General features: G+C 38.4%; 1 protein-coding gene across 1 annotated transcript; it reads right to left on the bottom strand.

The window, feature by feature from the left end:
* Positions 1-6,712: 6,712 nt before the first annotated feature.
* On the bottom strand, positions 6,713-27,029 carry AHCY (adenosylhomocysteinase). Its single transcript, XM_042464642.1, has 6 exons — positions 26,727-27,029; positions 21,605-21,757; positions 12,259-12,371; positions 11,185-11,392; positions 9,021-9,108; positions 6,713-7,373 (listed from the first exon to the last, which is right to left on the bottom strand). Exons 2-6 carry the CDS (start codon positions 21,669-21,671, stop codon positions 7,154-7,156), a joined length of 696 nt encoding a protein of 231 aa, XP_042320576.1. The 5' UTR covers positions 21,672-21,757; positions 26,727-27,029; the 3' UTR covers positions 6,713-7,153.
* Between the last annotated feature and the right edge of the window lie 364 nt (positions 27,030-27,393).

Genomic DNA, 27,393 nt, shown 5'->3' with positions numbered 1-27,393 from the left:
AAACACTTCCAGGTGGAGTGGGGGGGATGAATCCCCCCTCCGTAAACAAGAACACCGTGTTTTATCGAATTACATCCCCTGGAGTTAATTGTTTCTTGAGGGAGGGAAATCAGTGTACAAACTTTAAATGGCTTTCGAGGATGCATGAAGCCCACACTATCCCTTTCCGACTTTTAAAAGACTCCTTAGGCAAAGTAGTCCAAGTTGTAACCCAGTTCCAAAAGCTAATTGAAGTATATATATTTGCTGATTATTCTCTCTCTCTCTCTCTGTGTGTGTGTGTGTGTTGTGGTTTGTGTCGGTGTGTATTACTGATATATAATATAATATTACTCAAACCAAATGTCATCATACACAGCAGTAATTAGCAAGACCTGAAGGTCATTTCTACTTTGACTTGGAGGGGCTAATGTAAACCCTGAATTGAGATTGTTCATTCTTTCTAAAGAGTCTGTGCCCAGAAAATCTATTGTCTGTAATGCCTACATTTCAGCAAAAACTGGTAAATTTCACCTCTTTCATTGCACCTTGACTTTTAATGGAAGAGCCATTCATCAGCTATTACAGGCTGCTAAGAGCCTGTAAGGAAGGAAACATCAGTACAATACTAAGATCTGCTTCACCCTGTTCTTTTGTTATACTGATAGGGCATCAAATAAAATCTGGTTAACTGGGGAAGTAAAAAAGTGTATTGTATTTATCTTCATCTGGAAGATAAGTCACATAGTACCATGGCCCTTCTGTAAATTCCATTGGTTACTATTTTCCTCAAAGCCTGATTCTAACTGGTGACTGTTTTTTGAAATATCTTTCTACTTACACATAATGTTTTAAGCCCTATTTAAGCATTTCACAGCATTAAAATAAACATGCAAGCTAGGAGTGGGGCCACACCAGGCTGACGCTGAGAAATAATGACTCATGACACACAGAGTACAAACCTCTGCACAGAAGATTTCTCTCTGTACACAGGTGGGGACCTCTTCATGCAAGTTGGAATCTTGTGCTCTCAGGATACTGGCTCATGTGGCTCTTTCTGTGGAGACTGTACATGTGGGTCTCATAGGGGCAGGTTATGTTACAAGTATCCTGCTGCGGTGGGGACTACTCAGCAGAAACATGCTTCTACTTTAACTATGTCAAATGCCTAAATAGGATTAAAATCTTCTGTATAAACTAAAAGAAGTTTTAAAGTCAAAACACATATTTGTCCTTGCCTTTAGTGCTCTTCATTAGGAAAGGATCTTTAATGCTTAACATAATAACCAAAGTGGAAAGGAATCCATATCTTTTAAGAAAGCAAGAGGCTAATCACTGGAAAGTCACCCATGTGGCAAGAGAATGCCACTTCATCAGTATCTTCAGTGCAGATAGCATAATTATTGCCCATTTTAAGGTACTAGTGAGTGTGAAGACTGAGAGAATTTATGACAGAACTGTGTCTACTGAATGCTATAAGTGGAGATAATATGGAACTGCAAAAAAAAAGAAGATGATGATGATATTGGACTAGCAAGATGTTTGTAACCACAATGCTTTTTTAAAAATATTATCTAATAGAGAAATGTCTTATGTCATAATCTATATATGACATACTGGAACAAATAAAATATACAGTGGGTCCTTCCCTTACGTAGGGGATCCGTTCTGGAACCCTCCCGCATATGCTGGAGTCCCATTAGAAATAATGGGGCTTGTGCCCACGGCGCAGCACGGTACGCACACCACAGGCATGTGCCTTTACTTCTTCCGGGACATGCCAGGGCTTTTTCCGGCACGGCTTTCAGCATATGCATAAGGCGCACCCACATATGTTGCCGGTGCACTGTATATGTAAAAAAGAGAAATATGTTAAGTTCTGCAAGAGTTGAGAAGAATAAGGAAATCATTTTCACATGATGTCTTGTAAATACATACAGGGATTCTAGGGGAAGGTTTTTCATAAAATACAGCAGAGGATAGGCTGTATTGTGTATTTTGATTTAGTAGCCTATTGAACAGGGATTAGAATAACTAATGCTGCAACTTCACTATACTGAACATATATACTGATCAGGCATGCTCAACTAAGGGTGGGGTGGGTAACATATGGTCCTCAAGATGTTATAAGTGATTTTAAGATAAAACGCTCTACTCTGGTTTTAACAATAAGTTTTTGGATGTTTCTGATTGTTCAGATGATGTTTTAATTTAAAATTATATTGTTTGTGTTTTATTATCTGTATTTTTATACTTGTATTTTACTATTTTATTGATGTAATCCCACCTCAATCCACAGGGAGAGGTGGGAAATATAAATTATTATAATTATTATAATAATTATTATAATTATTATTATGTTGCTGAACTGTAACTCTCCAGCCAACACAGACAGCAGTGACAAATTCTGAGAATTGCAGTCCAGAATCTGGAGGGCTTTAGATTCCCACCCCTGGCTTAAGAGAAAAAATAAGTTGTGTTTATCAATAAAGATTTATGGAACAGGCCAGATAACCTTGAAGTTACACCTCTTCTGAAAACCTTCTAATCTGAGCATATAGGTTTTGTACACCTGAGAGAAATGGGGACAAAAGATAATATAAATTCTGTATTACTCTCAGGTATTATCCTTTTCCCATGGCAACTCTGAGATTTTTTTAAAAAATATTAAATGCTTTTTAAAAGCATCTGCTGAAGTTCAGTATTCCATATGCAAGAGAACCAATGCAAAAGGGCTAGCTGTGCCTGAACAGAAAAGTGATTCTCACTTCATCTGATCTTTTTATTTTTGTGCCTCCAACAGATGAGGCAGGAACACATATTTATGAACTGGGACAGCACCCGTCATTAGGATAGAATTGCTATCATCACAAGCACTGCTGAGTTTCTGCTCAACTTGTCTTTTCTACCATTTCCATGGCTGTAAACTAGTCTGGCTTTCAAAATGCAATTAAAGCATAGCAAGCAGACAGGTTTGCAGCAAAATGAAGTTTCATCTATACAGTTGGCCCTTCCCTTACGTGGGAATTTGTTCCGGACCCTGCCACTTAAGGGAAATACCGTGTAAACTCAAGCCCCATTAGAAACACTGTTTCTTCCAGGGTGTGGGAGAAACCTTTCCGGCACGGCTTCCAGCATATGCTGGAAGCTGTGTATAGCATGCCCGCATATGATGTGGGCACGCTGTAGTTATATTCAAAGCACTTTAAGTCTGTTACTATACTATCAAATGCTTATATAACAGAAGGTATCAATGTTGTATTAGAAAGAAAAACACCACATACGCAATCTGTATGTCCAGAAAGCATGCGACACAGCAAGTGGGTGAGCCTACCTGCTCTTAAAGGTAGGATTAGAACCACTCTTAGTAACTCCCCACACAGTAACAATTAGAACCAATGGACTCCATTTTGGATGTTCCCTGAGACGCCCCTTAGAGATGTTTGTAGACTTATTTGATTCCATGTAAGAAAACAAAATATGCTGCTTAAAACTAGCAGCAAGCAAGAAGTAAGCAAAAAAAAACGAAGCGGAATTGGAAGCAGTGTACATAAACATCTTTGGAAAAGAACTAGCTGGAAAACAGCTCAAAAGGCCAATCTCACTAAAACATGGATTTTTCTTAGGAATTTTATTAGGCTGGTTCTAATCAAGCACATTTTACACTCTGATCCAATTACTCTTTTTATGGCCACTCCTTGTATACTTTGGCATGCTGGACATTTAAAAGAGATGGGGTGTTTTTATGTTAAGTCTGCATAAAGGGATAAAAAACACTTTTTGATGTGTTCCTACTAAAGGATTTACCATATTCTCAGCACCTGGAAAGTTTCAAAACTAGTCAGTATTTTGCTTTCGAAAAGATTCTACTTATTTTTTCTCTTTTTTAGAAAAAGAATGATAATGCGTTTCTGAAAGAATCCAGGCCTTCAGAGACCTATGAACAAATGAAAACCAGTAGCTGGAACAGACTGGCTGAGTACACTAGAAACCAAAAGGTGGAAATGTGGGCTTGCAGTATAAAACCCAGGAACATTTGCCATGACAGGATACAATAACCATGACTGAGGATCTGGGCCAGAAATGCATGGAACAACTCAGAACAGCTGCAGCACAAAGCGAGAGTTGTCAGGCTGGTTTCAGATGTATGCTAATATTAGTCAGACATGTATTCTTCAGAGGAACTCAGTGCAGTTGATATCAAACCAGGTACAAATATTTAAGGGCCAAGATCATTTTACTGAAGGTGTGTAGCTTAGAAGGTCTGGTTCTGCTCATGCTGCATACATTCCTGGCCTTTCCAGCTGCATAAGCCAGGAAAAGCGGTGGCTTTGCTATTGTTGCTATTCTTATTTCCATCAACTTTAAAAATGTAAAGACCAATTAGAACCCATGTTTTGATATAGTTCTGCAAGTAAGAGTGGGGGCCCCAACTGGCCAGACAATTTAGAGTTTAGAAACTCTACTTTTTCTGGAATTTGGGGGTATGCAGTCCAAAAAAGTAAAATCCCCAAGCCCTATTTAATAAAGTATCTTATTCTATCACTTTATGGCTCACCAGAGCTCTCAAAGCAATTCACAACAAATTGAAAACATGTAAATACATATTCTTTTTTAAAAAATGTTTAAAAGCCAGCATTCTTTTAAAAATAGATTTAAACCATTTTAAAATCTAGTTTTATAAACCAAAGGCTATATGAACAGTATAGTTTGGGCTGCCTGTTGGAAGTGTAGCAAGGATAAAGCCAGCTTAGCCTTCTTGGAAAGGGAATTCCAGTCAAGGTATCACTCGAGAGAAAGGTCCGTCTCTTGTGCTTTCCAGCCTAGCCTCATACAAAAGAAGCAGGAAGATTTTCTGATCTGATAACCTCAAGCTCTTCACTGCTTTGTAAATTAAAGACAGAATCCTGATGTAAGTTAGGATGGAAACTGCTAGATAATGCAGTTCGTTCAAGACTGATGATACATGATTGCTAAAGCACACACAAGTCTGGCAGTTTCAAATACTTGTTAACAAATATTTGTTAAAGGGAAGCCTTGTATAAAGCACATTATAGAGATTATAGAGATTGAGAGATAATTAAAGCATAGATTACACAAGCCAAATTTGCTTTCCTTAGGGAAAGGAGGAACTGGTGTAACAGCTGTAGCTGGGCAAAGACATTCCTGGCCACAGCAGCCATGCAGCATTCCAGGAACCAAGGGTACCCTGTGCATACTGCAAAACTAGTCCTAGATATACAGCCCTATCTAACTGAGCTGGGAAAATAGAAGACGAAAACTTCAGCCTTCCAGAACACACTGTCCCTGACCTCTGGCGACTACTAGTGGAGAAAGCATATTTGGGCAATTTGCAAAAGAGCAAACCATTCCCCATCTATCATCATATCCTGTTATTTTTTTTGTTTTGTTTTGTTTATATCCTGCCTTTTCCTCAGAACTGAGATTGAAAGTGGTTTACAATATTAAAACAGAAAAACAAGGGCAGACTAAAATACACAGAGGTGACCATTACAAAAACTAAAATACAAATAAACTAATTCTAGTATTAACATTAATGCAAATTTAGTAATGGGAATGTAGAAGAAATAAAAACAGTACAGCAGAAGTCTATCAAAAGCCCTTTCCTGAAGAGGCAGCCAGCCTGCAAGAATAAATAAAAGAAAAATCTTAACTTGTTGGTGGCAAGACAACAGATTGTGAGCCAGTTTGGCCTCCAGTGGGAGGGGGTTTCAGAGACTGGAAGCAGCCACCAAGATGATCATTGCCCTAAATCTATTAAGATGCAATGCTATACCTCCCCCAACCCCTAGGGTGTTGTGGGGAAAGATAGTTCATCTTGTTTATAGACACTTATATGATGTGAATTTTCAACGATGGCCCGAAACAGATGGGCCAAAAGGGACATTGGGGGCATGGCATTTAGATGACGCGGCTAGAAAATGACATGTATGTGACCACAATATAGAGCTGTAGCAAAACCTATTACAGTTCCAGTGGCAGTTGACAGTTGACACTTGAATAATGGAATGTTGATGCTGCCTCTCTGAGAATGTCAGTTATGACCGTTGGTGTTTAGAGTAACTGCCTCTCTGTTTTGTTATAGCTGTTTGTTTGGCAATGTAACTTATTTATTAAAGTAACTTATTTATTAAAGCCCTCGTGTAGAGTGAAGGCTTGAAGTGCTCTTGTCGTTATTTCTCAAGCTGCGAGCTTAAGGCCATTTGCAGTGGTGAAGGAATATTTTCCTTCTTGGCCTGAATACCTTTGCAGACATCTCTTCAGATTCATTTTCCCTGGTGTCCCGTCGACGTGGTTCAACTCTGTAGGTGGTCGTGGTGGACACAGCGTGTCTTTCCATGCCCTAACAGACACACACCCCTAATGCAGCCAAAATGCCACTCTAAATGAAAAGAACTGGCCTGAAAAGGAGCAGGGGGAAAACTGCTCCTTCTCAGAGGCTAGTTTGAAACAGCAGTGGTGGGCTGGATTGGAGCTGCACGTATGTGGTTGTCATGACACAGGGGTGAGTGGTGTCGGGGTGGTCCCAGTCCACCCTTTTAGAGCGGTCTGTTTCGTCCTTATGTTTAATTGTTTAAGAAGCATTAACCCAAAATTGGGGGGGAAAGGCAGAACAGAGGAAACAGCAGGAGGATGAGGAGGAAGTCACTACCTGTAAGATCCAGCAACTTCCACCAGAAATCCAACAACAGCAACTTACTCAAAAGCAGTGAAGTTTATTGAAATACAGACAGATGTGACTAGACAGACTTTTTTGTGAAATCTAACAGCCAAGCCTCAAACCCTAAGTTAAAAGCACACAACACCCACCCTTTTTTCCTGCCCAATTCCTCCCCCTTGCTTCCCAGGCCAGCTAAGCCTGAGAAGCCAACCTGACCTTGGACAAGCTTCACAGATGTCTCCAGCTAATTAAACAGTACATTCCAATCCTAGCCCGCAATCATTCCCAAGCACCAGCTAGCTAGCACCCTCCCCCCAAGTAAAGCAGACAGAACTACAGTTAAAGCAAATTACACAATAATATGAGCAGCAACTACAGTGAATGTGAATATTGATTAGTAATTGGCTTTGGAGTTCTGACAATGACCTGGTGACAGATGCAAACCAAAGAAGTGGCAATGGCATCAATTCTCCAGTTGGCAGAGACATGCTGTCAAAGGAATGTAGTTCTTTTTTTACCAACTGTTCGTCTTCTGTCCTCACAAAAATAAATCCCTTGATGGTAGATAACAAGATCCCAATATAGCTTACTTACCTGAGGTTTAATGTTCACAGTCTCCACAGCATTGTCATTCAGCCATTTCACGTCAATTTCCACATCAAAGTGCCCAATGTTACACACAATGGAATCATCTTTCATCTGCTCAAAATGCCTGGAAGAAAAACACAGCACTTTTTCCACCCAGTTTTGCCATGGATCAAAAGAACTAGACATTTTTTTAACACAACCTCAAACCAGTATAGTATCTGAGCCACACTCTGTCCAATAGCAGTTTTACATCAAACAAATCTATGATACCATGTGACTCTTACCAACATTCAAAAAGGCAGTATGTTTAGCATTACCTGTGACCCATCAACTGTGGTGAGAAAATATTCCTGACAACATCTGGGTCACATTCTGACATTCCTTTCCATGTGTTTTAGATTAGAAATCCCATCATTCCTATCCACCATGCCCCATGATCATTTATTGTGTGACTATTGCTCAAAACATTAGGAGATAATCAGGTGGCCCGCCCTACTTTTATGGTGTAACTTTTAGTTTTCCATCTCTCAATCCTATCATTTCTTATTGTGTGATGGTAAGCATCTATACGGTAATAATTATATATCTGAAAGGAAAGAACTTAAGGAGTTACATGCATTCTTTATGCAAATGCTATGCTATGTTGAGTGAAGGGTAAAACAAGGCCAAAAGGTTTCACAAATATTTCATCTGCCTAAACCACCATCAAACTGTGCATCAAAAATCTGTTCTGTTATGTCCATCAGTTTATTCCAAAGGCAGTTCATACCAATGTCATTGGAAAGATGAAATTAATAATCACAAACTCTTAACTTTGTTGCTATCCACTCAGATAACTCATCTTTCTTATGTTATCAACAAATCCATTTATACACTTGTAAGCCAACAAAACTGTTTGGTTATAGTTCAAAGTCAGCTACAGTTGAGATCACAAAGTAGAGCAAAATATTCTTGGGGCCAAATCTGGCCAACAAGATAAACAGAATTGGAATTAAAATGAAATGCTTCTCTTAGTGTCCTGTTGTTTACCACTTAAGGGCACTCCTTCATGCACAAATGAAGCCAAGATGCACAATTCATGCATTTCCAGCTTTAGGAACAGATTAATAATGATATTTGTTCCATTTGGTTCACCATTTCTTTACATTTTTAATACTGCAATATATTAATATGTACACTGGTGCCTCGGGTTACGAAATTAATTCGTTCCGCCATTCCTTTCGTAACCCGAAAATTTCGTAACCCGAAAAGGCTTTCCGTTAGCACTGGAAAGCCAATAGCTGCATTTTGCAGCATTTGAATTTCGCGCCGAAATGAATTTCGTAACCCGAAAAATATTTCGTAACCCGAAACAGTTTTTGCCAATCCAACTTTTTCGTATCCCGGAAATTTCGTAACCCGATCATTTCGTATCCCGAGGCACCAGTGTAATATTCTGGAATAGAGACAAGAGGGTGAAATGAACTGCCAAATTAAAGAGTACCTAGTAACCAAAAGACATCAGATACATACAGAAGAATTAAGACATGGATAGATCATATTTTCATATACAGTCAAATGTTTGAAATACAATTTGGGATACTGGCTCTGGAATTGTACAGATCAACATCTAATATATTTTCACTGGCAGAATGTGACAATAAGGCCAGAATAATAGTATCAGGAAAACTGTGTCAGTGAACCAAGAGCACATCTGTTTTACGATTCTTCTACTCATATGTTTCATATCATACACAGGAAAAACTGCTTTTAACTGAAAGGTGTACGGTACCTGCCCTGCACAATATCAGAGCATCCAGTGGTGGTAACAAATATGTTGCCTTCTTTACAGGCTTCTTCCATTGTTGTAACTTCATAACCTGAAGAAAAAAGGAAATTGGACACTGCACTGTATCTGTGAGCCTTTCTACATATTAGTGTGTATCTGTACTTTACAAATGTAACAAACATGCATCAACTCAAGAGATTCATCAGGGACAGAGGTTCAGGTTACCTCTGCGTAAATGTGTGAAACAGCTGTGTAGGTCTCAGATTACCTATATTCCTCCTTCCTTTTTTCTACTTTAGCAATTTATTTTGTTTGCTTTTTCTTTGTTAGACAGTTAACTTTTAAAAAGCTCTTGTATGCTGTTTTATTAGCTTTTGTATATTTTTGTATTTTTCCTGTTCTTTTCCCAAAATGTTTAGGGTAGTGTACATAAATTTATGAACACCTCTGCAACTTAAGGGTAGACTGAGGCATAATCAACACATGATAAGAAATCATATATAAGCACAACACTGGCATATTCCAAAAATAAAATAAGCATGTTTCAAAAATAAGGAGATAATGCTTCCACTTTGGGAGCAACAAAAAGTATAATATGTTTTCAAAACCAGAGTCAAATTGTGGGATTAAGACTAGGGTTTCCAAGATGATTTTATTCTCTGGGTCATTTGAAAAGAAGAAGAACTCAAATCTCATCATTCAGTAATGGTAACCATAACCATAGTTTTTGTGCGTTTTTCAGGCTACGTGGCCGTGTTGTGGAAAATTTTATTCCTGATGTTTCACCAGCATCTGCAGCTGGCATCTTCAGAATAAACTCTTCCAGAATACAGCCATGCAACCCAAAAATCCCACAAAAACTATGGGTGCAGGCCGTGAAAGTCTTTTAACTTAACTAGAATCCTTATTTTGGGAACAGACAATACGTAATAAATGGTTTTCAAGCATAAACACACACACATTTTCACCATCTAGAAAAAAGGCGAGAACTGCCAGGAAAGTGTATAAGTACTTTCAACTTTAAATTCTGCTTGGCAAGCACCATGGTAAAAACCAGGAATTAGAAGGACCTTCAAAATCATGTAGTTCAACAGTACAGGCTCCGACAGGTTGCCAGACAGTCTCTACTTCAAATGGAGAGGATTCTCCAACCCACAGAGGGCCTGTGGATCCACCTGGCCCATTACTAGACTCAGGCATTCTCCATCCCATCACTTTGATAAACTAAAACTGATAGTCCACTGATTTCTGATTTCTCAAATTTGTTATTTTGGCCCTTTTTTCAGGACAAAATAGGGATTCAGTGGAGAACAGGAGCTCTTGGTTTTCCTTACTTCACAAAAGCAACAGAATGTTTGCTAACAAGGGCCAGGGTCATTGGAAAGTGGCGAGAGGCCACACAATTCCAATTCCCAGCCTAAATGAATGAAAAACCATGAACAATTAAGATTTCTTTATTCGGGTACCAGAGTTAATTTTAAACAGAAATCAGTCATTTTTCCAATTCAGGTTAAGCAGTGTTTTTTGACTGCACATTTGGTTTGTTTGACAGGCTGTGGCTAGCTGCCATTGTGCTTGATACACTGATATCTTTATCTGCGAAGAAAACAGAAGGCCCATAAGCAGTTGACATTTTCAGTGCCAAAAGTATTGTTGCCCTGAAGAACTATGATTTTCTCATTGATTTTTCAGACTTCAGGATTCTGCATTCACCACAAGGTTACCCTTAAATCCTTTAGCTACTGTAAGCAAAACACTAGTACATCACTGAAGACAACATTGGCTGAAACATGTTTGGTTTTGTCTGTCTATATATGTGTATGTTTATTATGGTTTGGGCTATAACATTTTTAGTGTCATAGTTTGATGGTGTAACTTTACAGTGGTTCTGTATATTTAGTGGTGTTTAGCTTTTAGTGTCATATTAAGCTACTGCAGTCATTTGATCCTTTACTTGTTGCATCCCGAAAATTGTATTGTTTTGTGCTACTATTTCTTCTTTATTTCTGTTCTGCAGATTTAGCTACATTCAATTACCCTAAACTGGCTTGGTTCATCTTCCCAACCAATAAAAACATTTCAGGAAGTAAGATGAGTAGACCCAGTGTCGACTCACAGCTCCTGCCTTACTCTGAATAAAGCACCCAAATGGCCCTCTGCTTCTCACCTTCCATGGCTGCTTGCAGGGCATTGATTGGATCAATTTCTGTGATTATGACCCGGGCTCCAAAGTTTCTCAAGGCTTGAGCGCAGCCTTTGCCAACATCACCATAGCCTGCCACAACAGCCACTTTGCCTGCAATCATGACATCCGTGGCACGTTTAATTCCATCGATGAGGGATTCTCGGCACCCATAGAGATTGTCAAATTTACTCTACCATGACAAAACAGAAATAAATAAACACTCCTGATTACACAAAATGCTGACAGTAGAAAGCAAATGTACAAAAGACTGAAATAAGCTATTTAATTCAAAGTTATCATCAATGAAACGTGAACAGAAATCTCTGATCTTGCAGATATTGTCCTCCAAATTTCATCAGTTCCAGATAGCAAGGGCAAAGGCCGGAACTGAAGGGAGCTGGAATTGACCATCATCTGGAGGGACACATGTTCACCACCCTAACACCTTTACACATTCAAAAACTACATTTGTACCAATGAAGTATTCTTGGGCAAGATATGCCAAGTCACAGAGAGCAAACTTTCAGGGGAAATGTTCTCTCTTAGAGGGCCTCTTTCATATAAGCACTGACCTGAATTCTTACTTCTATTTTAGCTCCTAATGCCATAAGATTCAAGAGTATAGACAGATGTCCTTAATTCCTATATCCAGGCCATTTGCTGTAATAATTGGGACATTGAGAAATTTTATTCCAAAAAATCTTCAGGGCATTGGGTTGCCTACTCCATTCTAGAATAACCCCAAGACAGAATAGTAGAGGAAATGCTGTGTTTCAGCTGAAAGCTAGTGCTGAAGTATCACATACAAAAGATGGAACACCAGCCTTTGCTAGCCTGAAGGTCAAGAACTACACTGTCATTTTAAACAACAACTGCATGCCAAGCACTAAGCCTTCCCCACTCATTTCTTCTCAGCAGCTTATCTCCACAGCTTCAGCTACTATTAAGGAGGGACAAGGCAAGTATGGGGAGGAGACCTGGAAGAACAAGACATGTTATGACAGAAATAATAATCAAGTAAATGAAAAGAGCACACAAGAATGTTGCCTGCCTTACCTTGGTGACAGAGTCATTAACATTAATAGCTGGCAACTTCAGGGTTCCATTGGCATGCATTTTATAGAGGTTATGGACTCCAGTGGTTGTTTCTTCAGATATTCCTTTGATTCCTTGGGGAGAAAAACAACAGTGTTCACATGATTCAAGTAGATGCCCCCAAATTTCATGGAAGGTGCTCTAAAGAGGCTAAGAAACATCTCTGTGGTCAAGACAGTACTGGGCTAGATGGACCAATGAACTGACTGAAGCAGCTTCATATTCCATACTGCTCCAAAAATTGTTAAAGAACCTTCATTGTTGGGAAATCTAGTATAAAAAATGCTATGATTTTACAACTTACAACACTGAATCAATGTACAAACTTCATACATGCTAATAAAAAAACCTTTATGTTCGATTAATTGCTGCTCTCTCATACACGATAGAAACTTATTTTATGCTACAGAGGAGACCATATTCCAATACAAAGGAACAAATGTCCACTTAGTTAATGAATATTTTAGGCCACTTTTAGAAGTACATCACAGCTGGGTAAAATGTGGCACTATGGGTGTATGCAGCTCCAACTAACATTTGTCCTGCTCACCTCCCTTTTTGTGGACAAAGGTGAAGTGAGTTAATAAGAGATTGCCCTTCCTGGATTCTTTAAAATGTACATTTCAATATGTTGTTGGTAACATTGTTTAGTACTTTAAAAAGTCAGATGGTCACTTCTGGGTTTTTTTCCCCTTCTATTTTTGAAGTTTGTGGCCCTTAAGAGGATCCCAAAAAAATTCCCCATCTCTGCTCAAATATTTACAGAAGGCAAAGGCAGCTGATGGTTATCCAGTTATAGCGGCCAAAGCCAAGCAAAGGTTATGGATGCCAGTGGTTGTTTCCTCAGATACTCCTTTGATTCCTTGGAGGGGGAAACCAACAGTGTTCATATGCTTGGGGGCATTCATATATGCATTCATAGGAAAGGGAACAGCATTCTCAGATGGAAGTTTTAGAACTTGTTTCTTCAAATGAATCACTAGCCCTAGCATTATGTAGAATGAAACAGCTGTCTGAGGAAGCAGATTTTTGGGTATCATGAAAGAGTGGCAAATAGTTCCTTGACTGATTTGTTATTATGCAGTTTTAGCACTGGGCGAGATGCTTGTATTATTTTCTGCTTTATTTATCAAAATAATTTGGCTGGCTTTAGATATTACGCACCTTTTTTTAATAGGAAGGGGGTGCCCTTTGTTATCTTGGGAAATAAAATGTTTTAGGCCATTTCTGTGAAGTTTCACTATGTTCCCATAGTGTGATGTGCATGGCAAAAGTCAGATTTCAGTAGATCCACCTATGCTACTAAAGCATGGCTTTTGACAACCAGTCACAAGCCACAATCTGAATCCTTATGCTTATGAATGCTGGCCTATTTAAACCATGGGTTAAGATACCAGAAGTTACAACTGTGTTTCATCCCTGGCTTGTTTCCTCAATTGCCCACCCTAAAACAGCAACTGACAAAAGGGGAGGGAGAGAGACAAATCAGAAATGGGGAAAACATGCACGCTTTGATTAGCAACAAACTGGTTAGCACAAACTATTTGTCATGATGTGCAAACATGCTCTCTGAAATTGCCTGAAACCTGTATAGGTAATTGGGGCAGAGATCAAGACTGAAAACACAGCAGTCGCCTTTATAAAAAGAGAAACTAGAAAGCTCAATACATATTGCAAAGACTGCATGTGCAGGCAGAAGCGACAGGAGGTACTGCCAATTCCATGGATGTTTCTAAGCACTAAGGGGGACTATGGAAGAAAATTTATGATACCCACTTAAACAAGAATGCTTTCTATTGACCAGACAGCTACGTAACAGTATTCCATATATTAAGGCGGCAATAAATGTGTCCTCCACTGACAAAGTTATATCACTAGAGTAAATTCAGGAATTATTCTTCATGCTTCTTCACATACAGGAATAGACAAGATAATCACCTGGCACATATATTTTATTAATTTCACAGGCCTGCACTTTCAAAGAGCGTTATCTTCTTATGGGTGACTGATGTTAGACCTGTTCTTGTGCTTCAAAGTTAAGATAAAGATATTAAGTTAGGAATATTATGGGGAAAGAAAGTGACTTGTGCCAATGGTTTCATACTCCCTGGGTTCCTAATTCAATTTCCAGTGCTTTCTGGACCCCCCCCCCCCAAAAAAAAAAAAAACACAGAGGCTTGCATGTATTCAGCAGCAGCTTCAACAGCAACGAGCATGTACTTCACAGGTATTTGGTAAAAATCTACTGGATCTGAGCTTCTGGCATATAAACAGGATACATTGCTACATCTAGGTTCTACAAAATAACTAATCAGTAGGGTAAAAACTATATTTGGTAGAAGAGTTCCTAGAGCTGATTCTCATGTGTGTTAGTAAGAAAAAAATCTTTAGTAGCATAACCTGGTTTCTGCTTCCATGCTTGGTGAGAATAGAGAGAGGAAGAGGACAGAAAACAAAAGGCAATAAACTTTACTGACCCCTAAAAAAGGGAGAGGTATGGAAAGTGACCTCTTCACAAGCAACACTGACCAAATGACCATAGAGATATGCATCAGTGTTCCTGCGTAGAAGACATACCCCTTCTCACAGAAAACATAGATCTACGAAACAGGCATTGATGCTAATATTCCAACACAGGGGAGGAGGGCTGTCATTTTTTAGAAGTCTGTGTAGAGGGTCTAAGGGCAGAAAATAATCCCCTTAGACTTGCCACGGTTCTTATTGGATACAGATCACATGTGGGTATACCTCATAGGTCTGCTGTTTATACGATAGGCCAAAGTTTGCAGGAACACAGCATTTTCCCAAGAACAAACATTTCTGTATTTGTTTATTTCTGAACGATAGGGAAACGTCACTTTCTAAAAACCATCACTATAACATTAACTGCCTATGGGGTGGATAGGTTTAAAATTAACTAATTAGTTTTAAGATGTAGTTTTTAAAGCACATATAATTGAGATTTCACTCAAAAAAATACTGGAAAAATAAAGGTCAAGATTTCTCTTCTTCAGGCTGTCAAATTAAACAGATCAGCAGCCTTCACAGACATGGAAAAAGAGAGACCTGTCAGTTTAGAAAAGTTACAAGTTGGCAGGTTCTGGGACAATGACAGTGCCCATGTTGCATTTTAGAGGCTCAGTTTCATCTGGAAGCAATGTTTGCCAATAAATATTTTGTATTTTTCCTAAATAGGCAGTCTTCAGAACTCAAAAAAAAAAAAAATCTGTATATTGGAAGAGTTTTTGTAATCTGACACCAATACTTGGATAACTGGAAACTGAGGGGACCATAACTAATCGACAAAAGTGACTTTGCTAGGGTCCTTACCACAATCCAAAAAGAAAGGAATGAGAGGGGCATTTTTAAGAAGACTGCCAAAAGAAGACATCCAAGCCAACTTCCTTTACATTAGTGTCTGGGTAAAAGAAAGTTAAGTTAAACTGACAGAGGGGAAAATAGCAAAACAAATTATAAGGCACTTCTAACGAATTCATAGTTCAGTGGCATTAATTCCAAATTTTAAAAAAGTAGAAATTTTTGATGAAGATGGAGTTGGGCACTACATGAGAAGAACAGCAGTACAGTATTTCAGAGACACTGCAGGAAGATCCCACTTCCATGTGTTCCACAAGCTAGGGAAAAGTAGAATGTGAGTGAGGAACATGTAGCCCTCCAAAGATTGTTGAATTGCAACAGGAATCATCCTTCATCACTGACTATGCTGGCTAGACCTGATGGGAATTAGAATAGCATCACACCTGAAGGGCCAAACCTTGCCTGCCCTGAAAGAGACAAAGATCTTCAATACCAGTGAGATTTTCCCATTTAAAAACAGAATGCCACATTGATGGATCTTTGACATACTACACTTTCTGTGCATACATTCAAGTATGAAGAGCTGAAAATAAAAGAACACAGATTTTTCAGTGTTCCCTCCTTGGCAGACACAGCCTTATCACTGTTTTTTTTTCATACACTAGCAACCACTAAATTAGATCATTCGAATGACTTGCACATGCAGTTGCCTTTGAAAATTATTTGGAAACTACACGTAGCTCAAATTATAACCATCCCAACTGAAATCATACAATAAGGATTTATTTATTTATTTATAGGAGCCCTGGTGGCGCAGTGGTTAAATGCCTGTACTGCAGCCATTCACTCAAGACCACAAGGTTGTGAGTTCAAGACCAGCAAAAGGGCCCAAGCTCGACTCAGGCTTGCATCCTTCCGAGGTTGCTAAAATGAGTACCCAGACTGTTGGGGGCAAATTAGCTTACTTGCTAATTAGCTTACTTGCTGTTCACCGCTATGATCTTTGGAATAGCGGTATATAAATAAAACAAATTATTAAAATTATTAATTTATTTATCTAACAGGCACCTGCATTAGAACCAATGTTTCCCTTTAAAGCAATAAACAGCTTGCTGCCCAACTAACTAAATGATCACCATTCCAGCATTCATATTGTCAAAGAACAAAGGTAATTTTATTTTTGTTATTTTTTGGACACCAAAACTGAGGTTGATTTTGGGGAAAGAGATCTTGCACCACAATTACAGAATGCTCAGCCTAAGGAGATTTGCGCAATTCCTACCCAATGTTGATTTTTATTTTTAGCAACAGGCAAAACTGTTTTATTTCCTCAGACCTTTTAATGGCTTCTCTTGCTTCTCATTCTAAGTTATTTTTACCTGTTCTTGCTATTTTACTGTTGATATTGGATTTCAATTTCTCTAATCTTTTATTTTCTTGTTTGTAAGCTGTTCTTGGAACTTTATTAGATTCAAAGATGGCTTACACATTTTAGTAACAGACTAAATAAAACAGAAGTAACAAGCATCAGTTGACCAGATATGAGGTGGATTACATTGTCTCCACATGTAACTGTAAGTAGCCAATCATATGAAAGAAGACAAAGGGTGTGGACATTTCCTAATTGTTTCATGATGTTCAATTTAGAATTCTGCAGTTCAAAAACATTTTACCTCTTTTGTTTAGATTCCACATAAAACAATCTTTGAATTTTGCTTTGAACTCTTTTCACCATCAAAAAATGGTATGCCTGTGTAGTGTTGAGGAATAGTTTCCCAACATATTACTAAATGCAATGCCACCCTCTAGTGGACTTTTGAAAAAAATCATTTTTACCAGAGTTAAATTACAGGTGAAGACTCTTGCTATTTATTGATGAAAACCATACTCTGACATCATGACTTAAGAAATCTACATGCTGATCACGGGTAAGTCTGTCCTCCAGCATTTTCCTGAAAGTTTCAATCCTTTACTTTTGTTGTTAACTGCTGTCAAGTAGATTTCAACTGATGACAAGCCTCCAAATGAGAGACCTCCGAGTCACTCTAACATCAATCTGCCCTGCAGATTCAGGGAAATGGCTTTCCTTGATTGAGTCTATTAATCGGGAATGCAGTCTTCCTCTTTTCCTTCTGCCTTGCCAAGCATTATTGTCTTTTCTAGTGAGTTATGTCTTCTCATGATATGGCCAAAGCACGACAGTCTCGGTTTAGTCATTTGGGTTTCTAGGGACAATTCAGGCTTGATTTTCTCTAGGAACCATTTGTCTTTTTAATAGCCCACAGTATCTGTAGAACTCTTCTCCAGCACCACATTTCAAAATTAGTTGTGAGCTGATTTTTTTTCCCTATCAGCTTTCTTTACTGTCCAGATTTCGCAACCTTACGTAAAAATTGGAAATACAATGGCATGGGCAACCCTGACTTTAGTGCTCAATGATGTATTATACTTGAGGCAGTTGTCTCGTTGCTTCATAGCTGCACTTCCAAGTCCCAATCTACTTCTGATTTCTTGACTGCAGTCCTCATTAGGATTAATGATTAAGCCAAGGTATGAAAATCTTGACCTATATGTTATAAAGTTAAGTAAATCAGCTGTGGCCATTATTTTTGTTTTCTTAATGTTCAATTGTAAACCTTCCTTTGCATTTTCTTCCTTCACTTCCCTCAACAGATATTCCAAGTCTTTGCTATTTTCTGCTAATAGTATAGGGTCATAACTTACATTGGTGATGTTCTTTCATCCAACTTTCACATCTCCTCTAAATCTAATTTAATTTTACATATGATATGCTCAATGTACAAGTCAGACAGACAGATAAAATGCAGCCTCACCTGGCCCCCTTGCCAACTGGAAACCATTCCGTTCTCCATATTCTGTCTTGATGGTGGCCTATTGTCCCGAGTACAAGTTATGCATCAGGACAATCAAATGTTGTAGCACACCTATTCGTTTATGAGCGATCCATAGTTTTTCATGAGCTACACAATCAAAGGCTTTGCTGTAATCTGTAAAGTATAATCTGATTTCTTCCTGAATTCTTTGGTGCACTCAATTTCTCAACATACATTTGTGATATGATTTTTTTATGCCTCTCTTTTCTGGACCCAGCTTGGATATCTGGCATTCCTCACTCCATACATTGTAAAAATCTTAAGCATCACTTTGCTTGCATAAGAGAGTAAAGCAAAGGTCATATAGTTACTGCAAACCCTGATGCCTTCTTTCCTGGTGACTGGAATATATATTGACTATCTTCAATTCTCAGGCCATTGTTTTGTCTTCTTATTTGTTCACAGATTTCAGTTACAACTTGAATGGATTATGTATCTGTAACTTGAAGCAGCTCTATTGGTATGTCATCTGTACTTGGTAATTTATTTCTCTCAAGAGCTCTGAACGTAGCTTCACTTTCTAAAATTGTGAGTTCATCTTCAAATGTTTCTTCCTTGAATGAATCTGTCATCCTTGCATCTCTTTTATCTTTACTTCATATATAATGACATATAGATCACTAGCGGATGTTTCATCTAAAGGTTGTCATTAACAAGAGGACACATGTTGTAAAGGTACTTTTTGTACATCACATGTTGCGCTAGGAATCCCCTGCCCCCTTGTGGTTCACCAGAGCTTTATACTAGAATTGGACATACACAACTCAATACTGCTTAAATTTTAGGCAAAGGATAGACAGGTATTCCCCACTAGTTTCCCCAGTGTCATTCTCCCTCCCAACAAGTTCTACATGGGCATGGAAAGGTCCAACAGAGATTCCCCATCAGGAGCTTCACACAGGAACCCAATGATGCCAGATGTAGCCATACCCACTTATGATATCTAGCCCTCCCTGCTGAAAGCCCCCCTCCACTCAAATGTGTTGCAATGGGTCTCCCAACCCAAGAGAGCACAATGAGGTCTGTGCAAAGGGGAATTGCCCACTCAAGCTTTTGCTAATAAAACTAATTCAGTGATTGGAAAAGACTGTATTGGATTCACTCATTTGTTGTTATGAATCCTGAAGTCACTTCTAACTTATGGTGAGCCTATCATAGGTTTATTCAGAAGAGATTTGCCATTTGCCTTTCTCTATGCTTGAAAGAGTGTGACTTGCTCAAGGTCAACCAGTGGGTTTCCATGGCTGAGCAGGGATTCAAATCCTAGTCTCTGAGGGCCTAAACAGACAAGCCAAAATAAAGCTGCTTCAGATCACTTTGGAGGTATGCTGTTTAAATGACATACGCATCTTAAGAGGCCAGAAGCTACGCTCCAGTACTTAGGATTGGAATGTGGCTTTGGCACAGCTTCTGGCCTCTGACGACACATGCATCATTTAAACAGCATACTTCCAAAGTGACTGGAAGCAGCTTTATTTTGGCCTGCCTGTTCAGGTCCTAGTTCAACACTCAAGCTACTATATTATGGTGGACTCACTCACATTTGCATGAGATTTGAAGACAGTGCCTTAAATGTTAAAATTGACACAAAGGAGGCAGGGGAGAGGGTGATTTTCATTAACTTTTTGTTTTAAAAAATCAAAAGCTAACAAATTTCAAGATGTCATAACATGGTAAAAACACATTGACATTGGCCTGTTACAGACTGCCAAAATAAAGCTGCTTCGGGTCTCTTTGGAGGTATGCTATTTAAATGATGCATGGGTCCTAAGAGTCCGGAGGTCGCGCCAAAGCCACACTCCATTCCTAAACACTGGAGTGCAGCTTTGGCGCAGCTTCCGGATTCTTAGGATGCATGCATCATTTAAATAGCATACCTCCAAAGAGACCCGAAGCAGCTTTATTTTGGCAGTCTGTAACAGGCCTATGTCACAAGAAGAAAGAAGTACATAGCAATACATTTTGATGACATTAAACGTATCAAATTAAAAAATGTGAGTTATGAAAGGTATATAATAAAGAAAATATCTTTAGGCTTACATTTAGTTTCTTCATACTAGTTTAGACAACTTACCCATATCTCCTAACTTTACCATCACACACCTAAACACACACATGGACTCTTCACATGGAGGCACAAGTGAACAATAGCCCAATCTGTGAAATGTTTTCCCTCATTTTCTGGGGAAAGAATTGTTCATTACATCAAGTGCATATAAGGCTATAGCAAAGAATGTAGAGCCCTGGTGACACAGTGGTTATATGCCTGTACTGCAGCCACTCACTAGGTCTTACACCTTTTGAGGTCACTGAGCTTGTTGGGGGCAATTAGCTTACACATTGTAAACAGCTTAGGGAGTGCTTAAGTGCACTGATAAACTGTATAGAAATGTACTTGCTATTGATATTTCTAAGAACTCCTGGTTCGTGTTATGTTAGATTCACAACAGGGAAAGCAGAACTTGTTATTTTTCCAGACTACTATCACAATTTGTCAGGATCTAACCATTTACTACAAGGAACTGTAGTTCAGAAAAAGCAACATTTTCACACGCTGTTTGGAGGTGCCCACTCTTCCACTTAAACAGATTGCTGCTTTTGTATAAGGTGCCTGACCCAGACCTTAGATCAGGGGTAGGCAACCTTTTTGAGCCGGGGGCCGGGTTGCTGTCCCTCAGACAACTGGGGGGCCGAAGACCAAAAATAAATAATTAAATAATGTTTTAAAATTTTAAATAAATAAATAAACCGGGACAAATGTAGGACAACATTTTCAAATGGTGGAAACTTTTTTAAAAAAGTGGAGGACATGCAAAAAAATTTGCTGATTTTTTTTTAAAAATGTTAATATAAATGCATGTTTCTGAGGCGTCTATAGACAATTGCCCCCCTTGCCCCTGCGCACGAGAGGCCAAAGGCCCCGGTGGCAATCGGCGGCAGGACCGGGCTGGGGCTGGTCCCAAGGCCTCGCCGGGCCGCATCCGGCCCACGGGCCGCAGGTTGCCTACCCCTGGTCTGGAAGAACAATGGCTTTAAGCTCTATGGGTCACTGAAGGAAAGCATTCTTAGAACATTCTGAAAGTCAAGACAATTACCTTTCAAGAGCTGTGGATATTTGGTATGGACCAAGCTGGTGAGGTCTCCACCATCATCGAGAATCATGTTCAGAGGCTGACCATCCTTGAAATACAAGGTCTGCTCAATACACCATATGTATTCCTCATCTGTTTCCCCCTTCCATGCAAACACTAGGCACAAATCAAATAGAAAATATAAATAAGTATTTTTGTTTGCCTACAATCAAGCCAATTACTGCCTACTAAGAGCAGTCTGAAACTCAGTGACAGTATATGCCATCCATCCATTTATCAGCAATATTCCCTTGAGGCAAGTAGAAAATTATCTCCACCTAAACAGCAGAAAATCAAAATAATCTCATTATAAAGTATTAGAAAAGGGAACCATATTTTACTTCTGAATCATGAACATTAGGACCGTCATCAGAAACAATTAGTTTCTCCCAAATACAGATATTACTTCTTATATTGCACCACCAGCACACACAGCACTATGGAATAACTACAGAAAGAGAAGCCTCTGCCCCAAGTACTTACAACCTCAGTATGAATACCATGTAGAGGAGGAGGGAAGAGTGAACTCCATACTGGCGTTCAAAGACACCTGACATCTGCTCATGCACAAGGTGACTTTTAAAAGGGACTTCAAAGAAGAAAGTTATCTTGCTTCCAAGTTCACACTCTCAGGTCTTTCAAGGTAGTCAGGAGATAATAAAAACTGAATAGCTAAAGGCAACCCTTGCTCTCGGCCCCACAATTCAAGACGACAACACACATTTCCTCAAAGTGTTTATCCTCTGAAACCCATGTCCAGCCATGTTCAGTGCAGTGCTTTCACAGGTCTGCAGCAGAACAAGCAGAATCTTGCAGCATTGTAAAGACTCACAAATGTATTAGGACATATGTTTTCATCAGCTTACTAAATTTCCTAGCCTTTAAGGTCCTACAGGATTCTTTATTATTAATGCCTAGACAAGCAGGGACGTAGCGGGGGGGGGGGGTCTTGGGGTCCGGACCCCCCCTTCCATTAGAAAAATGAATGGTGTGTGCTGCTGTGCTGCCGCACCCAAGCCCCATTATAATGGTGGCACTTAGTCTGGACCCCCCCTTCCTAAAATCCTAGCTACGTCCCTGAGACAAGTATTGCTCTCTTTAAAGATGAGATGGACACACCCACACCCACATATCTGTGAAGCTCTGGGTCCCTCCTTCCCCACACACAACACTTTAAAAAAATATCTGAGAATCATGCCTCTGGAAGCCACTGGGAGGCACAATTTCCCATAATGTTGCTAGACCTAAACTACACTAACTAATCGTGGATATATATAAAATGAGATGGGTGAGGCCCACAGACCTTCTTAGACAATGCTTCTGAGACTATTTGATGTGTAAGTCGAGCAATCCCCCCATGTGCCAGGCACTACTACTACTATATTTGTGTCTGTTGGGTACAATTTCTTTCCTGGAAATTTGCCAGTAACTGGCACCAGTCCAGGAGCTGCCACCTTCAGTAGCTCAGTAAGAGAGGCTTTGTGACTTCAGCCCATTTAAGAGAAGTGAGCTACCCTTAGCCTTGCCTAGTTCACAGGATTTTTGTGGGGCTAAAAAACTGGAAGCAGGAAGGGGCCATGTTTCGCATCCAGAGCTCTTTGGAGGAAAGAGGAGGCAGGAACACAAACTAGCTGCCAACATCTGCCTATTCCTTTTCTTTTTAACTATGGGCACAATAGCCAGGGTGAGTTCATCCCAATAATGACCTGGAAATGAAGCAAAGATGTAGCATTTTTAACAACATAACGTATAGAACTTTCTAAATTGGAAGCATAGGATCTCCCATGCCTTTGCAGATGACATTGCGGTGTCAGTAGAAGACCCGATAAATAGTATACCACCCTTGATAGAAAATATAAAAGAATTTGAAAAAATTTCAGGTTTAAAAATAAATACAGAAAAAACAAATGTGATCACAAAGAATATAATGAGATAAGAGGAAATGAAGATAAAAGACATGACGGGTTTCAATATTGTAAGAAAAGCAAGATATCTGAGAATAACAATCACTAACAAAAATTCGGACTTAATTCAAAATAATTATAAAAAATGGGAAGAAATAAAGGAGGAAATGAAAGAATGGAAGAATTTAAAATTATCACTCCTTGGGAGAATCGCAGCTGTGAAAATGACTACAGTTCCTAAATTATTATTTCTGTTTCGGACAATCCCTGTAATTGAGAAATATAAGATTTCAATGGAATGGCAAAAACAGATATCTGATTTTATATGGGAGGGGAAAAGACCAAGAATAAAACAAAGTTATATGCAAGATGCAACTAAAAGAGGAGGGTTTGCTGTCCCTAACATAAGATTATACTATGAAGCAAGTGTATTAGAATGGTTAAGTGTGTGGTTAAAATTGGAAGACAAGAAATTATTGAAATTAGAAGGACACAACCTTAGATTTGGATTTCATGCATATTTGTTTAATGGGAAAGTGAAAGTGAATGTAGATTTTAAAAACCATTTTGTAAGAGCTTCATTGTATAGAATATGGGAGAGATACAAAAGATGGATTTGTTCTGCTACTCCGATGTGGTTATCCCCCCATGAGGCACTGTTTAATACATATTCTCAAAAAAAGGAAGGTTGGTTAACATATGGAGAGATATTAAAAGGAAATAGAAAAATCTTTGATATGAAACCATTAGAACAAATCAAAGCAGAAGGACATAAATGTGAATGGTTTTTATACCATCAATTGGTGTCTAGATTTAGAACTGACAAAAAAAAAACAAGTAATTTCACCAGAACACTGACAAATTTAGAAGAAATTATATTGGGGGAAAAATTGGCAATGTTATCCAGAGTATATAAAAAACTTCTGGAATATAATTTAGAAGGAGATACAATAAAAGATAATATGATAAGGTGGGCCAAGGATTGTAAAAAACCGTTGGAACTAAGACAATGGGAAATATCCTGGAAAAAAAGACTTAAATATACTACCTGTCAGGATATAAAGGAGAATTATCTGAAAATAATATACAGGTGCCATCTCTCCCCTGATAAATTGTGCAAAATATATGGAAAAGGACAAAATAAATGTTGGAAATGTGTTAAGGAAAAAGGTACCTTTTTTCATAAGTGGTGGGAGTGTTCAGAAGCTAAAGAATTTTGGAAAATGATAAAACAGGAGATTAAAGAAATAATTGGAATAGAATTGCAATTTAGGCCAGAAGTCTTACTACTTAATATGATAAGAAGAAAAAGTGGAAAAACAGTTTGGCAAAATGATCTTTTATATGTTGACGGCTGCTAGATTGACGGCTCCCAGTGGCTTCCAGAGGCATGATTCTGCTAGATTGATATATGCCAGATATTGGAAAATTAAAAAAGACATTAAGCCTGAGGAATGGATGAACAAATTATTAGATATGATGGAAGCGGATATAATTTCAAAGAGACTAACTGAAAACAAAAAGGAGTCAGAGAAATCGGAAGGAAGGGAAAATTTTGATACAAATAATTGGGAAAAATTGTATGTATTTATAAGGAAAAAAATGGCCAAACATACAAAATGAAATTTAAAAGTAATGAGGAAAAATTGATAAAATTAGATAAAAGATAGATGGGTATGGAAGTATGGAAAACAACTGAAGTTAAATTTGTAATAAGGAGTAGAAACAATGTATTCATGTGAAGAGAAAACAGAATGATGAAAGGAAATTGAAGATATGCAGGAATAAAATTAAACAGTTCAAGGACTGACCAAGGGAAGTCAGTGTTTTATGTTTTATGTCAGATGTATGCAACTGAATGGAATAATGTATTTATGTTTTTGTGTTTTAGTGTTATGTGTATAGGTGTTATGTTAATGTAGGTTCGATTGGGATAGACGATTTTAGAGGTTTGTATTGTAAGATGTATTTATAAATAAATAAATAAAAATGAAAAAAAAGAAACATAGGGAATAGATATTCTATTTATTATTAAGCTCCATGAACGCATGACAACCCAGCCAAAAGGGAAAAAAAAGAATTATGAAGTATTTTCTCTTAGAATGATGAATAAAAATTTTAGACAAGAGATCTATGTATTTACTGCCCCAAAATCATTCCTAAAATCTATGTATGAAAAAGACTTATTTAAGACTATGTACAGTACCAGAGAATGATTCCTGTTTTGGCCAGATCGGGGCCGCGGCCGCAATCTCACCTTTCCAGAGTGTAAAAAGGAGCCACAAAAAGCGTCTCCTTTTTGCACCCTAGAAAGGGTGCCGTAGCCGCATTGCTTTGAGTTGGCGGTGCTCCTTTGGCACTGTGTCATATGGACACAGCACTGGAGGAGCACCATGACGCTATGTGGAGCGGCATGCAGCCAGTCTGAACAGGGCCTCAGTTTCGTCTTCTTGGTTCTTTTCACAAGAGTGTGTTAGTCTGCTTGACACTATGGAAAATTAGCAGGGATAAAACTTTTTTCTGTTTTACTATTGTTGATGGTTTCTTCTGTTTTTATTGCAGTTTTTTTGCCTCTCTTCAAAGTGACAAAACCAGAGAGATTCCCTACAGTTCAGGCATTCCTTACAGCTCCATTTTAGCAAAAAAATAAAATATAAAAAAGCAAGTTCAATTCGTAATTTTTGGCTGATTTCTTCTGAGTGACACCTTGGATCCCACTCTTGCAAAAAGGTGGCAAATAAATGAAATAAATAAATATGGGGAGCACAAATATTTTAAAATCACTCACACAAATGATACAAAATCTCCAAGACCAACTGATTTAACAGTATCATGTTTTTAATACTATGCTTGTGACAATTTCTAAGTTATTTTTATCCCAGAGCTCGACCTACATTTTTTAAAAAATCATGAAACAGCAGATAGTCTGCTTAGTCAAACATATCTTGCATTTTTTTTTTTTTGGCTCAAGTAAAGAAACAAGAAAAATTTGCAGTCAACCACAGAATTCAGAATGGGAAATTATTCTCACTGGGAAATCAAGCACATTTCTTCTGTTCTGATGCTAGCCCGAAAATACACTATTTCCACTGCTCCAGTCTCTATATTATTTGATAAGCATTGTCTTGAACTGAACAAATAAAATTGTCAGGACTCAAACTGTTATCAAAGCAAAATATTACCAGGAATCCCTGTTTTGGCAATAGCTGCAGCAGCATGATCTTGAGTTGAGAAAATATTGCAACTGGACCACTGCACCTGTAAAATAATTAAAATACATCCACATGCTATTATTTGTTGAAAATAGTTTCAAGAGAATACAGTAGTTTTGAGAAGTCAGCATCTGTGCAGTATTAACTATGCTTTTGCACACACGTGTCCCACCATTATCCCAGGTGGCTGGTGAGGACACAGAAGAGAATTGTCTCAGTGGCTCCTCCAACACTATGGAGAGCTTTTCCATGGGAGACTATGTTAGCCTCCTCTTATTATAATGTAAGCTGTTTTTAGTCTTATACTGTGAGAAAGGTGAGATATGAATTGAACAAGTGATTTAAGTAATGATGAAGGACTTAATTTTAATTATTTAAATCACGCTTTAAACTGCTAGTGAGAATGTTCCTATTGAATTACAGGAGCCTCATGCTTTTCAATGACCCATTCTTTCAACTGTTCTAAATTATACCCATAACCCATATATTTGACACAAGGTCTGCTCATTGGAGCACAGATCAAATGAATGGATTCAGGTTATAATTTAAAAGGGCCAAAAGAGTGGAGATTATAACTATACACTACAGTATGAGGTGTTTTGGTGTTGGTCACACATGCAGTTGGAAGCGACCGGTT

This window comes from Sceloporus undulatus, chromosome 4 (genome assembly GCF_019175285.1).
Source record: "Sceloporus undulatus isolate JIND9_A2432 ecotype Alabama chromosome 4, SceUnd_v1.1, whole genome shotgun sequence".
In the NCBI taxonomy this organism is placed as follows: Eukaryota; Metazoa; Chordata; class Lepidosauria; order Squamata; family Phrynosomatidae; genus Sceloporus; species Sceloporus undulatus.
Note: the sequence above shows the minus strand (reverse complement) of the source record. Positions and strands in the feature narration are given on the sequence as shown.